The sequence below is a fragment of the Mobula hypostoma genome, chromosome 19, assembly GCF_963921235.1.
Source record: "Mobula hypostoma chromosome 19, sMobHyp1.1, whole genome shotgun sequence".
Lineage (NCBI taxonomy): Eukaryota > Metazoa > Chordata > Chondrichthyes > Myliobatiformes > Myliobatidae > Mobula > Mobula hypostoma.
In genome coordinates, this window is record NC_086115.1 from 56,751,215 (window position 1) to 56,766,210 (window position 14,996).

The 14,996-nt window shown below is 40.5% G+C and overlaps 2 protein-coding genes across 5 annotated transcripts in view; one reads left to right on the forward strand and one right to left on the reverse strand.

Moving 5' to 3' along the window:
* Positions 1–3,408, reverse strand: part of zdhhc6 (zinc finger DHHC-type palmitoyltransferase 6) — a 29,243-nt gene extending 25,835 nt beyond the window's left edge. The window contains exons 1-3 of the mRNA XM_063071940.1: positions 3,232–3,408; positions 2,610–3,144; positions 1,411–1,502 (exon numbers count right to left, since the gene is read on the reverse strand). Of these exons, the coding sequence (XP_062928010.1) occupies positions 1,411–1,502; positions 2,610–2,858 (341 nt within the window). The 5' untranslated portion in view covers positions 2,859–3,144; positions 3,232–3,408. The remainder of the gene's footprint in view (positions 1–1,410; positions 1,503–2,609; positions 3,145–3,231) is intronic.
* A 341-nt stretch (positions 3,409–3,749) lies between these two features.
* vti1a (vesicle transport through interaction with t-SNAREs 1A) overlaps positions 3,750–14,996 on the forward strand; it is a 347,680-nt gene continuing 336,433 nt past the window's right edge. The window contains exon 1 of one of the 4 annotated variants that reach the window (XM_063071943.1): positions 3,750–4,103. In XM_063071943.1, the coding sequence (XP_062928013.1) occupies positions 4,010–4,103 (94 nt within the window). In that variant the 5' untranslated portion in view covers positions 3,750–4,009. The remainder of the gene's footprint in view (positions 4,104–14,996) is intronic. The other 3 variants (XM_063071941.1, XM_063071944.1, XM_063071942.1) reach the window with 3 other exon arrangements.

The window sequence follows — 14,996 nt, forward strand, 5'->3', positions numbered from 1 at the left end:
TGAAGTTTACATTAGGACCCACAGAGTTATACATACAAATAGTACACATATGGAAAGTTCAGGGTATAATTTATACATTGGCACAAAATTATGAGTGTAATAAAAGACAATGACAAAATAGGTATGGTAGTCTTGCCTTGTGCTTTAATAGGGTTCTTAAGTCTTAAAATGAAATAACAAAACAATGGTTTAGGAATTCAAAATTTTCAGACTTCTAAAACATTCAAGTGATTGCATCCAAAAATTCAGTTCATAAAAGGGTAATTTAAAAATCTTGATCCTGCTCCTCTGAACAAGATCATAGCTGATCTTGCACCTCAAATTTTCCACATCCCTCGATTCCCTCTAGGAAAAGTAATGTGGATTCAACTGTAATTCTGAATAGAATAAAATAGCATAGCTTTAAAAAAATGCTCAAATAGAATCAGTATGGCACTTAAATAGACAAACAATTATTTTGATATGGTCTACAATTATAAAATTCAGGTTAACACTTTCTTTCCAAAGTTATTTCAGTTTGCAGTATTTGCCAGCTATTTTTCTTATAAGGCATTTTATGTTAACAGCACAAAGTTATAAGATATCAGATGTTTAAAGTTTGTACAATTTTGTATACAAGTTTATCATGAGTGGTTTATTTTGAATCTAAAAAATTTTGGAAAGAATTGCAGTGGAAACAGATTAGGTAGTAACATTTAAGGGACTTTCATATAGGCACATGAACACGCGCTCTGCGTAGTGGGATGGAGTTGCATCTCTATCAAAGGAGGCACAAGGTCCTCCTCTCTGCTACTCTGTAGGTCACCCTTAGGCAAGGTGTAGGTCACCCTTAGGCAAGTCTGTAGGTCACCCTTAGGCAAGGTGTAGGACTTGCTCAGCTCCCCCCCCCCCCACCTCCGGATCAGGGTCACGTGAAGCTATGGGAGCAGGTGGGGGATGGTTGTACAACTAGTTGGTGCATATCACAAGCCCTGGTTATGCGACCACTGACGCCAAGCAGACAATCTCTGAAGAGTACTGATAATGGCTGGGGTCACCCATCCTGTAAAGACATCGCCTGGAAGGCGGCAATGACAAACAACTTCTGTAGAAAAATTTGCCCATAATCATGGTCATGGAAAGACTATGATCCCCCATGTCATATGGTACAACTCAATGATGATGAACATGAGAAAGTCTGCAGATGCCAAAAGTCCAAAGCAATACAGAAAATGCTGGATTAACTCTGCAGGGTTGGCAGCATCTATGGAAATGAATAGATAGCCGACATTCCAGGCCAAGTCCCTCAGGACTCGTAATGATGACAATTAAAAATGAACACATACGCATGACAGATTAACTTTACTTCCAAAATACTTCATTTCTGTAGAAAATGCACGTTTGCTTCTGTGTTAAATCGTCCAAGCGTACCTGTTACATTTACGACAATGATGAGACCGGGGTGCCTTGTAACCATGACAGACTCTGCAGTCCTGCAGATACATTGCATCATGAGGATTCTCCTTGAACAGAACAAGATAATTATAATAATTCTTTCTATTTTAGTCAATTGAATAAAAAAGAGTTGAGCTGAAAGGAAAAAAATGAGAATGAATGAAATATTCAGTGAATGCACATCAATACCATGGGATATTCATTGCCTGCATCATCAGGAGTGCTATTTTTAGGTTGAAAAAACTATTGTTTCAAAAAGTAGGGCAAGTAACTATTTAGCATGCTCAGCAGCTGGTTTCATTGGGCTTGCTACAGCTTTTGGCTACTACAGTTAGAATACAAAATATTATGGCAATTAAAAGACAAAAAATTAATCATTAAATTTCCAGGAACTAGAAGCACTGAATACATTTTTCATGGCCAATGGAATTATACTCAGCCATGTCAATGCATTCACATTTTGTTAGTATATAATCACAAATTTGCTAGCAATATACACTAAGAAACAATAATAATTCCACTTTAAAAATAAGTAGTATTTTCAATAATTTATCTCCCAACCCATACGTCTGTCAAATGTCACAAAATATTGACTTACTTTGGAAACTCCAATCAAAAACATACTATATTAAGCATATAAAACCTTCATGAAGGGTTATATGATGAATTGGAACAGGGTTGCGACCTCTCTCAAGAAATTCTGATTTTAAACATCTGCAACTGTTGCATAGTATCAAACCATCCATACAGACAGTTGGATTAGGGCACAAGAATGAACCAATGTATAAACTGAATTTACTAATTCTTCAGCCTGACAGTTAACACCAGTGCATCGCAGTAACATTCCAACAGATGTGTAATAATAGTTACAATTGCTGCCGAAGGATATACCACCAAATGATTCTGAAACCAACTAGCGTAAACTCAGATGCATCTTATTAAAATCCGCTGGGTACTGGACCCAGAAAATTTGTTACACAATTAAAGCACAGAAACGATTACGCAAAACAGACGCTCAAATAACCCTGGCATCTAACGTCAATACTAACATCTGTAAACTTTCAAATTCTAGCTCATGAAGTGATCATCTACACTACTAGTTATTATAAAAGTAGCAAATCGTCATTGTCGATTAAAATATTCGTTGGCTTTCAAAAAGGAATCATTTTCCTTACCGGCTTCCATCCAAGCGGCACATAGCCGGGACCGACAAACATTGCATTAAAATAGTTGTAAAGTATCAGAACGGTCCAGTTTATCAACATAATGAAATTTATACTTCCACCTAGGGTATCGAGAGGCCAGTACCACAGTACCGAGTCTATAATGGCCATTGATGAACATACTGCAATCACCGATAAGGCTATAATTGGCCCCCAGTGACAAAGTCTTTTCAGTTCATGCAGATTCTCAAATCTACACATCGTGCTTGAAGGAAGACGGAAACGTTTTAGTTAACGTACATAAAATCACATAACCCAAGGCGAAATGTCATCCCCGAATGTTGGGCAGACAAAAATAATTCTAACGTCGCGGAAAAGAAAAATCATGCTAATGTTGACAATCAAGCGGTTGATCTTCCGAAAAGAACACGACAGCTTCAATTATTGTCGCCAGCAAATTCAGCATGGTTTTGATTTACTGCAGTAATTCTGCGTCCGAGTTTACAACTTCTCGCTTGGATCTCCAAAATGTATTGCAAAATCCATCCTAGAAGAAAATAAATTGAATTAGAACTTGTTTGAACTTTTAATACGACAAGCGCTAATTACCGCCTTTCATTTAAACAAAACTTACTTTAAAAGTCATGCTACTTGATTCTGCAAATCCTTTCTAAAGTTCCGCGGGAAATGCAGGAAGGAAAATGAATGACAATTACGAAGGGCTGTGATTGGGCTCGATGGGGCCGAGCCGAAAGCCCGGTGCGTGGGAGCCGCCCGCCGCGGTTGATCCGCTCCCGGCTCCGGACGCCGCCGCACAACTTCCTGCTTCCGCCCACCCCGGATTCACATTGCGGCACAGCACCGCGTCACGTGACGGGGGCGCGTCCTCGGGGCTCCGGTGCGGACCCTGCCGATAGGCATCAGGCGCTCAGCTCCGGCCGGCCGGAGTCCACGGCACAGAGCGAAATGCGACAGATCCTTCTCGGATCAGCCCATTGTATTCTCTAATCGCCATCCTATTTGGGAAACTGAGGGGTTTTGCTTCCACAGCCTCCGGCAGCTCGCGCCTCCCTCTCTCTTCAAACCCACCAATGCAGGCTCGCGGTGCCGTGAACGTCACTTCCTCCGGTGCCCCCCACAAATCCGTCCGCTGTCTGTTTACATCCTGTTGCTGACTTTAATTGTGTTCCTGTCCTTTTCTTTTTTTAAAAAAATACGGGGAACGCAGCTTCCCCATCTGTCACCGTACCATTTCAGCGGTTTCCGAGCTTCAGCTGTTGTCAAGGCTGCTGCTTCTCCAGAAGTGACGGACGTTGGAAGGAGGGCATTTTCCAGAACCCCCGTGACACAGGCCGGAAGAAGCGGCTGTTGTTTCACTTTAAAGTCTCTCTGCTGACAGTTCTGCAGGAATCATGTCCTCGGACTTTGAGGTTTACGAACAGGATTTCGGAACATTGACAGCAGACATCACCAGTAAAGTGGGAAGAATACCGAAGTTATCTGGAGGTGGGGAATCCTAGACTGCGTGATGTATTTGAGCAGAGAAAGAGTTGAGAGCTCGGGGTTGACAGTAATGATCGAGTCTTTTCAGGGAGTGGGCTGGCGAATATTGTTTATGCACTTACACTAAAATGTTATCCAGTTGCTCCCTTCTTAAAAGTACAGAGTTCAACAGTTTGACGGCTCTTGTTTTGTCAAAAAAAGCTGTTGAGTGCCGTACTTTAAGTAAGGTTGATTTGAAAGATATTGCATTCATTATTCATAAGTAATTAGTGTTAACGCGATCAGTGAGAGATTTTATTTAATGCAGCTCATGTGTGTTGCTTTGGAAGGAGTGTTGCAGCAAAACCAAACTTGTTTACCAGTCATTCATGGTCGCATGTTTATAGAGATAACACGACAAGCATTACAGATGGAAATCTGATTTCTTTTGCCACGTCGTAGCTCATGACTTCATGCCATGTGGATTAGCATATAACTCGTACCCTGCAAAGAGATGGAGAATAAAATGTAAATATTGATAAACTGCATAGTCCAGTGCAAGGCGAGACTGATTTTAGCATGAAGGTCACGTTGGGAGACCTTGTACAATATTTTAGTTAACAAAATAATATATTCAATGAAAGATAAGGACAATAAGCAGTTTTGTAGCTAACTAACAGCTAAAGAGGAATTGATTGAAAAAGGAAAGTAATAAATGACTTGTACTCAGCTTTGTGTTTTGGAATAATCAGGTAAAATGGTTGAGTTTCCCTTTCATCTATCCTGTAGTTGTTCAGTGAATGAGTTATACCACATGGAACCAGGCCTGGCTTGTTCATGCTGATTGAGATGCTTATCCACACTAATCTCATTTTCCTGCATTTGTCCCATATCTTCTATTCCTTCCCTATCCATGTACTTGTCCAAATTTTTAATAAATCCTATGATTGCAGCTGCCTCTACCTCCTCCCTGCTCTTGATTGCACTGAATGGATGATGCCTCTTTACTTTGACATTGTCTGATTCTTTTTCTCAAACTCATTTCCCATGAACTTCCATGTTTCATAATAGGAGAGTGATCATGCTGCAGGATGTGGTCAGAAGTATCACGCATTAGGTCCCAGCACTGCCTGTAAGGAGTTTGGACGTTCTCTCCATGACTGTGTGGATTTCCTTGGGTGCTCTGGTTTCTTCCCATAGTCCAAAGAAATGCCAGTTGATAGGCTAATTGGTCATTGTAAATTGTCCTGTGATTAGTTACCGCCCGTTACGTGACTGACGTTTAGGGCAACAATGAAGATCCTCCATCCCTGTCTGTCCTCGGCCTTCTTCTCTGTGGTGCCCCAGGTATGGCTCAGGGTCCTCATTTCTGCCTCTACGGTATGGCACTAAGTTGTCTTTGGTCTCCTGCATTTCCTCTGCCCTTGGAGTGCTGTCTTGATGATGGTGTTGGCCTCTCTTCTCATTACTTGCCCAATTCATCTCCAGCGTTCCTCCTGATGATTGTGGCCGTGTCCTCCTGGTGACACTGAAGTAGGGTTATATCGGGGGTTGCTGTGCGGCGTGGCTCGAAGGGCTGGAAGGGCCTGTTCTGTGCTGTATCTCAATAAAGTAAAGTAAAGTAAAATATCAGGGAGCTAAGGTGTCCACTGTTATACTGAGCAGAGGCATTGCTCCCCTAAATTCAGGAGGCCAGTCATGAAAGTGGTTCAGTGGATGTGTGAAATGAAGAAGATGGAAAAAATATTGTTTACTTTCACCAAGGAAGAGAAAATATCTTGGAGGCCCAGTGGGAGGAAATGTGCTCTGTCAGCTGAGGTTTCAGTGGCGCTGGTTTACTTGGTGAGCTGTCATCACAAAGCAGCTGTCAGAAAGATTCCCAGGCCTCTGTTGTTTTCTGATGAAATGTTGGTATTGAAGAGAAAATGCCAGTTACAGGGATGTGAGATAGAGGAAGAATTGCAAGTAGTGAGTTTGTGATGAATTGCTAGAATCGGTGATGTGTATACCGAGGAAGTTGAAACTGCTCACCCTCTCAGCTACAGTCCGTTGATGTCGATTGGGGATACCCTGTTTCTGTTCCTCCTGTAATCCATGATCAACTCCTTTGTGTTCTCAACATTGAGAGAGAGGTTGTTTTCTTGGCACCACTGTACCAGGGCATTGACCTCCTCTGTATGCTGTCTCATTAGCATCATTTTCACTGGGATCTGCTTCACCATTTAGAAGCAAGAGTGGAGTTATCACTGATAGGAAACTGAAATTGGACCAGTGACATAAATGCAGAAGTATTCTGTGCCTTTCTGCAAGGAGGCTGATGGAATGCTGCTCACTTGTTTAAGTGGCCACTCGAACTGGCTGCATTACTGTCTGGTATGGGGGTGGGGGTAGTACCACTGCACAGGATCAAAATAAGCTGCAGAAAGTCGTGAACTCAGTCAGCTCCATCATGGGTACTAGCCTTCCCAGCATCAGGGACTTCTTCAAAAGGTAATCGCTCAATAATGTGGCATCCGTCATTAAGGACCCCTATCACCCAGGACAAGCCCTCTGACCAACCTTTTAAGAATTAATGTCTTATTATTACTATGTTGTGAATCTTGATAAGGGGGTGTATTGACCATTTTGGCATTAAAATAATGAATGGTATTTCATGCATGGTTAGGAAGGTAGTGATAATTATAGGTATTAAGAATACTCATAGTACAAATGAATTCAGGTCTGGAGGAGGGATGTGAATTATTGCCGATCAGATGAAAAGTGATGCTGTGGTAAACGTTTGAAATGTAGAACGTTTATTAGAGTGGTTATGAAGAGTGAGTGGGAATAGCGGAGAATCTAGCCATAAGAATAACAAATAGGAGCAAGAAGACCATTAGACCATTCAACCCCTTGTTCCAACTCTGGGTTGTTCAGTAAGACCATGGCCGATCTTTTACTCCAACACCACTTTTCTTCACTAACCCTGTACACCATGATTCTCACTACATCCAAAAATGTATTGAAGTTTGTCTAGAATATGCTCAGTGGCTGAACCAGAGCCCTCTTTGGAAGAGGCTCCACTAATTCTGGATGAAGAAATCTCTTCTCATCTCATTCCTGAATAGTTATCTCTTCATTTTGGGATAAAATTCCTCTAGCTGTTCACTACTGAACCCTGACAGAATTTAGCAGTTGGAGGACCCAAACGCTGCCGATTTTTTTTTTACCTCACAAAAGAAGCTAATATAGATCTAAGACACACACTCAACACTCGTCTAGGCTGGGAGGGGGTGAGGGGTAGCATTATTTTCTCTGTACCCCTTCCCCCAATGGCCCCAGCTGCAAACCCCACCTCAAGTTGAGTTTCAATTCTGTCATTAGTCATGGAATTGAAAAGAGGGCCTCAAAGACTTTTATGGATATTCCAACAGCCTGTTAATAACAATTTAACGTCAGAATATGGCAACAGACAAATAAGAAATGGCAAGGATTGACTGTCTGGCAGATGAACACTCCACTTCCCCACCTCCTAGATTGGGAGCTCAGTGACTAAGGAAATTTAATAGAACTGAATTTTGTTTTGTTAATGAGAAGCATGTTAAATATATGTAAACCAGCTTTTTAAAAGACTGTAAAATAGAGGAGCAGAATGAGGACACTCGGCCCATTCCGTCATAGCTGATTAATTATCCCTCTTATCGCCATTCTACTGCCTTCTCTCCATAACCTTTGATACCTTTACTAATTAAGTACCTATCAGCCTCCACTTTTAATATATTCAATGTCTTGGCTTCCACAGAGATCTCTGGCAATGAATTCCACATATTCACTACTCTCTAGCTAAAGAAATGTCTCCTTTTCCAGTCTGTTATAAAGGGGCGTCATCCTTGTATTCTGAGGCAGTGTCCTCTGGTCCTAAACTCCCCCACTATAGGAAACATCTTCTCCATGTCCAATCTATCTAGGCCTTTCAGTATTTGATAGGTTTCAGTGAGATTCCCCTCCCCCTATTCTTCTAAATTCCAGCAAGTACAGGCACAGAGCCACAAACGCTTCTCATCTGTTAACCCATTCATTCCCAAATCGTTATTGTGCAGTTGTGTATGTAAGAAGAAATATTTCCTATTAACAAAGGTGGAAGTTTCAAAAGTTGTTCACTAGTACAAAATAACCTGGTAATTGTAGATGTATTGCAGGGTGTAGTAGGTAGCGGGAATTTCAGAACCGTCCACTGGCTACTTAGCCAATCATTATTAGAAAGCTTCAAGAAAAGGAGGAAGTTAGAACAGGTAATTTTCTACATTCATTAATAAGTGAGCAGTTACTGACTAATGGGCTAAATATGTTTATTCATTTCTCAGATTAATTAATGCCCATTTAACCTTGAGATTGTAAGCTGAAAGAGCAGAAGTATGTGAAGAAGCAAATGAATCAGAATCAGGTTTGATATCATTGGGATATCTCGTGAAATTTGCTAACTTTGCAGCAGCAGTGCAATGCAATACATAATAATAAAGGGAAAACCCCCCAATTACAGTAAATATATATTAAATAGTTAAATAACTAGTGCAAAATAGAAATTTAAAAATAGTGCGGTAATGTTCAAGAGTTCAATGTCCGTTCAGAAATCTGATGGTGGGGTAGAGGTGGGCGGGAAGAAGCTGTTCCTGAATCATTGAGTGTGAGCCTTCAAGCTTCTGTACCTCCTTCCTGGTGGTAGCAATAAGAAGAGGGCATGTCCTGGGTGATGGGGTCCTTAATGATGGATGTTGCCTTTTTGAGGCATCACTTGAAGATGTCCTGGGTACTACAGAAGCTAGTGCCCATGATGGAGCTGACTAAGTTTACAGCTCTCTGCAGCTTATCTCAATCCTGTGCAGTACCCACCAAATGGTGATGCAGCCAGTTAGAATGTTCTCCACTGTACATCTGTAGAAATTTACAAATGTCCTTAGTGCCATACCAAATCTCCTCAAACCACTTGTAACTATGGATGAGTTTCTGTGGAATGTGGCTGGTATGGGTAAATTTTCCAGAGTGGCATTTGCTGTTAGTGATTTTACTGAAAGCTCTTTGCCTTCCTCGAGGTTGTGATTAAGCTGATGACAAAATGTGATGGAATAGTTAAGATAGTACTTGTGTTTTCCAAATTTAAAGCATCAGAAAGAATTAAATGAAAAACTTATTCTCAAAATTGTATGAAGCAAAATCACTTTCTTTCATGTTGTTGTTCACTGTTAAATTCTTAGCCAAGGTTACGTTAATTATGTCTTGTTGTGTTTGATTAATCAGAATCAGTCAGAAAATGCCAGTGATAATAAACCTGATTCTAATTGATGTTTATTGGAGTCTGGTTTGTTATCACTGACCTATCGAACAAAACTGTTGCTTTATGGCAATACATAAAAATTACTATAAATCACAATAGGAACTGGTTTGAAAAGTGCAGAAAGAGAGGAAAATAGTTACAGTACTTTGTGTTCATGGAATCTTCAGAAAAGTGATGGCAGAGGGGAAGAAGCTGCTCCTAAAACGTTGAGTGTGGTTCTTCAGGCTCCTGTACCTCCTCCCTGATGGTGGTAATGAGAAGAGGTGAAGAGTGGATGGTGAAAGCTCTCAATGATGGGTGCTGCCTTCTTAAGGTGTTGTCTTTTGAAGATATCCTCGATGAAGCGGAGGCTAGTGATCATGATGGAAGATTAAAAAAAACTTTTGCTTTTAAGTACACTCAGTAGCCACTTTATTCGGTTCCTCTTGTATCTAATAAAGTGGCCATTGAGCATGTTCATGGTCAGCCCATCTTCTTAAAGTTTCAACATGTTGTGCATTCAGAGATCCTCTTCTGCACACCACTATTGTTACACATGGAAAGATTCAAGTATGTGCTCAAAGCCTCTTTGAGAAAGAACCAACTCAATCAGAAAATTCTGGAAAGCTCAGAATGATGGAAATAGAAACTGAAGAAGTTCTGAGGAAGGGACTTCGATCTGAAATGTTAACTGTTCCTTTTTCTATTGATGCTGCCTGACCCGCTGAGTTTCTCATCAATTTCTGTTTTTTTTTCTGATATTCATTTCCATGAACACCTTGAAATCCCAGACCTGTGATCTCCTAAAGCGGAAGAGGCGCATTTGGATGGTATTGAGCTTGTACACTGGGAACACATAGACATCCATTTTAAATAGTGGATGGTATATAGCTCCTCACAACTACTTTCCTTTCCACACCGCTGTTCTTATTTTGGCCTCATCAGATCATGTGAAATAGCTGCCTTGTAGTGTAGTGGCATCCGCACCGCACTTTGAGGTGAATGGTCCCTGGTTCAAATCTGGCAGGCTCCCTGCACACTTCCCATCCGTGCTGGGTTCAGCATCGAGTTAGCAACCCTGCCTTGTAAAGAAACAGACAGAAATGCTACAGAAATGGCGAGGTTGCCGTCTGATGCACCATAAGGGGTGGAAAGAAGCAACAACAAAAAGATCAGAATCAAAATCATCAGGTTATGTCGTGAAATTTGATAACTTTACAGCAGCGGTACAAGAAATGCATGATAAATAGAGAAAAAACTAACAAGTGTGTGTGCATGTATATGTGTGTATAAATACATGTGTGTGTAGTTAAGTTAAAATAAGTGCTGCATTATAGCTGAAATAAAAATTAGTGAGGTAGGGTTCAATGTTCATTAAAAAATTGGATGGCAGAGGGGAAGAAGCTGTCCCTGAATCGATGAATGTGCGCCTTCAGGCTTCTGTACCTCCTCTCTGATGGTAACATGAGAGGTCATGTCCTGGGTAGTGGGGATCCTGAATGATGGATGCCACCTTCCTAACGCACCGCTCCTTGAAGATGTCTTGGATACTACGGAGGCTGATTGCTCGCTCTCTCTCTGCTTCTAATTCCTTCCATGAGGATTGGTGTGTGTTCCCTCATCTTACCCTTCCTGAAGTCCACAATCAACTCCTTGGTCTTGCTGACTTTGAGATCAAGGTTGTTGCTGCGACACCACTCCACTTACTGGTATGTTTTGCTCCTGTACGTCCTCTTATCACCATCTGAAATTCTGCCAACAAATTTTTAGATGCTGTTTAAGCTCTGCCTAGCCACACCGTCATGGGTGTAGAGATAGTAGAGCAGGGTGAGGACCCAGAAAACCAAAGTGCATCCAGGTCTAAGTTGTCCCTGATCCTAAGAGTCTGCCTGCCAATAAGATAATTTTTTCACCTCTGATGCCTTATCAAAGGTGGGATGAAGCAACATACAGGAGGGACATTAAAAATCTGTGGCTGTCTGGTGTCATAACACTAACCTCTTACGCAATGTCAACAAGACCAAGGAGCTGATCTTAGAGTTAAGGAGAAGGAAACCAGGGGTCCATGAGCCAGTCTTCATCGGAGGATCAGAGGTGAAGTGGGTTAGCAGCTTTAAAATCCTAGATGCTATTATTTCGAAAGACCTGTCCTGGGCTCAGCATGTAGGTGTAATTATGAAGAAATTTTGTGAAAATTCAGCATGACATCAAAAACTTTGGCAAACTTCTATGGATGTGTCCTGGAGAGTATATTGACTGGCTGCATCATGGCCCAGTATGAAAACACCAATCCCCTTGAATGGAAAATCCTACAAAAAGGTAGTAGATTTGGCCCGATCTATCATGGGTAAAACCTTCCTGACCATTGAGCACATCTACATGAAACGTGACCTTAGGAAAACAGCATCCATCATCTGGTACCCCTACCACCAAGGACATGTTCTCTTCTCACTGCTGCCATGAGGACTCACAGCACTGGGTACAGGAACAGTTATTACCCCTCAACAATCAGGCTCTTAAATAAAAGAGGGTATTTTCACTCAACTTCACTTGCCCCATCATTGTTCCCACAGCCTATGGACTCACTTTGGAGGACTCTTCATCTCACATTCTTGACATTCATTGCTTATTTTTTTATTATTATTGTTTCTTCTTTTTGTATTTCCACAGTTTGTTGTCTTCTGCACTCTAGTTGAGTGATCTTTCATTGATTCCGTTATGGTTTTTATACTATAAATCTGTTGAGTATGCAAGAAAATGAATCTCAGGGTTGTATATAGTGACAAATATGTACTTTTACTTCCACTTTCACTTTTATAAGTTACCCTTTCTATTGCGACTTTCTTCCTTCTGATACTCTTGTTTATAAAACCTCTCCCTCACGATGTTAGAATAAAGTATAGCCTGTTTATTTGTACTAGGAGAATATTTTTACATGACCTGAGCTTAATATTAATCTCCAATCTATTGTTCTGTATTTAGAAATCACTGCAATAAATTTTTGCTGATTTCTACCAATTGCAATTCTGAATCCTTTATAGTCTATATATCTCCATTAAAGTTTAAGGTATTTATCTTTTCAAATGGCTGGATTTTCTATCTCTTTGTGAATCCTGAGACATATTCATAATGCTTGTGAGCAATGATTCCAGCAAGTTGCCTATGCTTTCCAGGGCTGAATTTTAATACTAAATTCTACATCACAACAAGCTTATATTAATTAACCTATTGATGTTACTGGTTGTGCTGTTTCAGGTTACTTTAAGTAAGCTTATCTCATTGCTTGCGGGAAACAGCTGAAAATAAAAACTATGCAAATTATTGATCTATCATCTGAAGAGTAACTGAAGAACAACATGATTAGTGCACATTATAAAAATAATGTGCTTTATTTATTAATGTACACCATTGGTTCTATGGTGATATTATCCTATAAATTCCAGTTCTTTGCATGTTACAGACTGTTTTCTGCCTTGAAGTATTTAGCCTTTTAAAATTTTTGAATACTTCTATTCACTTGGTTCCAATCATCCTTTTGGACAGCAGCATTTTGTCTTGAGTGGTTACTGAAACTTGCTCTCTAAACTTACTTTCTTCATATTGCCTCTAGTTCTTTTCTGGCCATCTTAATTCCTTGACTGCTGGTTATGGACAAATAGAAACCATTTCTCTTTTCACATTCTGACACGAGCAGGTGTAGCTGTTTGAACATGTGGCATTCGTAAGATTGGAACTGAGCTTTTAGACTTCACTTTTCTGCATTCTTCCATACACCTTTGGACACCCTCTATAATCAAAATCTATTTATCGCTGAGCCAAGAATATACTCAGTAATTTAGCATTAGCTGCCTTTCACTGTGAAGAATTTCAGGATTCAGATTCTTGCCATAAATTGGCAGATATCTCATCCTGTGACTGTGACCTTTAGTTCTAGTATTGTAGTCCTTGAGAAACTCTTCTGCAGCACCTACTGTGTGTATCCTTAAGGATTTTGTATGTTGAGCAAAAGCACTGCTTGGTCTTCTAAAACTCTTTGTAATCATCATTCATATCAAAGAAGCAAAGATACACAGTTTGCTGTTGAAAAAACATGTATTTCTTAATACTTGTAAGCTCTTTGTAATGCAGACAGACATGCCATTTCTTCTTTCAATTGCTTTCTGTTTTTTTTCCTGTCAAGACACCCACATCCCTGGTGAACTACTCTCAGTTCTGAATACATCTATTGAGCTCTTCATAACCAGCTGTGCCCTTAGGTAATAAGCTTCTACTTCATGGATTAATTTGAAATAATAAGTACCTTGGTACAATTGTACAAAATGCACAGAAACACATCAAGGTTTAGAATTGAGCACACTTCTTCAGCTAAGGTTCTGCTTATGTTTATATAATAAATTACCGTACCTTTCTTGGTTTTTGTCCTCTATGGTTCTGTTTAGAAACAAAAGCCAAGGATCCCATCTGCTTTCATAACAGCTTTTTGAAATTGTCTTGCAATCTGCAAATATTTATAATATCCATAATTGCATCTCTGTTCCTGTTTGCACACTCATTTGTCATGGTCCATTTGCACATCTCTTCAGCTTTAAGCTGCTCCTTAAAGATTTTGGCAATCTGGATTTTGTTGAATTAGTCCTTTTGGCTCATCAAGTCTGCTCTGTCATTCCATCGTAGGTGATTGAATTTCCTTCTCAACCTGATTCTTCTGCTTTCTCACTGTAACCTTTGGCGCCCTTATTAGTCAAGAACGGAGCAATTTCTGCTTTAAATATACATAATACTTGGCCTCCACAGCCACCTGTGGCGATGAATTCCACGTATTCACCACTCTGGCCAAAGAAGTTACTTTTCCACTCTTTTCTGAAGGGACATCCTCATATTCTGAGGCTGTGCCTTGTGGTCCTAGACTCTCCCTGTAATGGAAACATTCTTCTCATATCTATCTATGCCTTTCAATGTTCATTAGGTTTCAATGAGATCTCCCTCCCCCCCAAAAAAAAATCCTTCTAAACTCCAATGAGTACAGGCCTAGAGCCTTCAGACGCTCCTCATTGTTAACCCTTTCATAAGGCTCCTCTGGATCCTCTCCAATGCTCGCACATCCTTTCTTGATATGGAGCCCAGAACTGCTCACAATACTCCAAGCGTGGCCTGAGCAATGCCTTATAAAGCCTCAGCATTACATCCTCGCTTCTATTTTCTATATTCTAGTCCACTGCAGGCTGCATCATTGTCTTTTATGGGGGTGGGGATGCGGCTGTGAGGCTACTGCACAGGACTAAAAGAAGCTACAGAAAGTTGTAAGATCAGTCAGCTCCATCATAGGTACTAGTCTCCATAGTATCTCAGACATCTTCAACCATCAGTGTCTCAGAAAGATGGTGTCCATAATTGAGAACTGACATCACCCAGGACATGCCCTCCCCATTGTTACTGTCAGGAATGAGGTACAGGAGCCTGAAGGCATACACTCAGTAATTCAGGAACAGCTTCTTCCCTTCTGCCATCCAATTCCTAAATGGACATTCAATGCATGAACACTACCTCACTTTTTAAGTATTATATCTGTTTTTGCTCTATTTTTAACCTAACTATTTAATATACATACTCATTGTAACTGATTCACT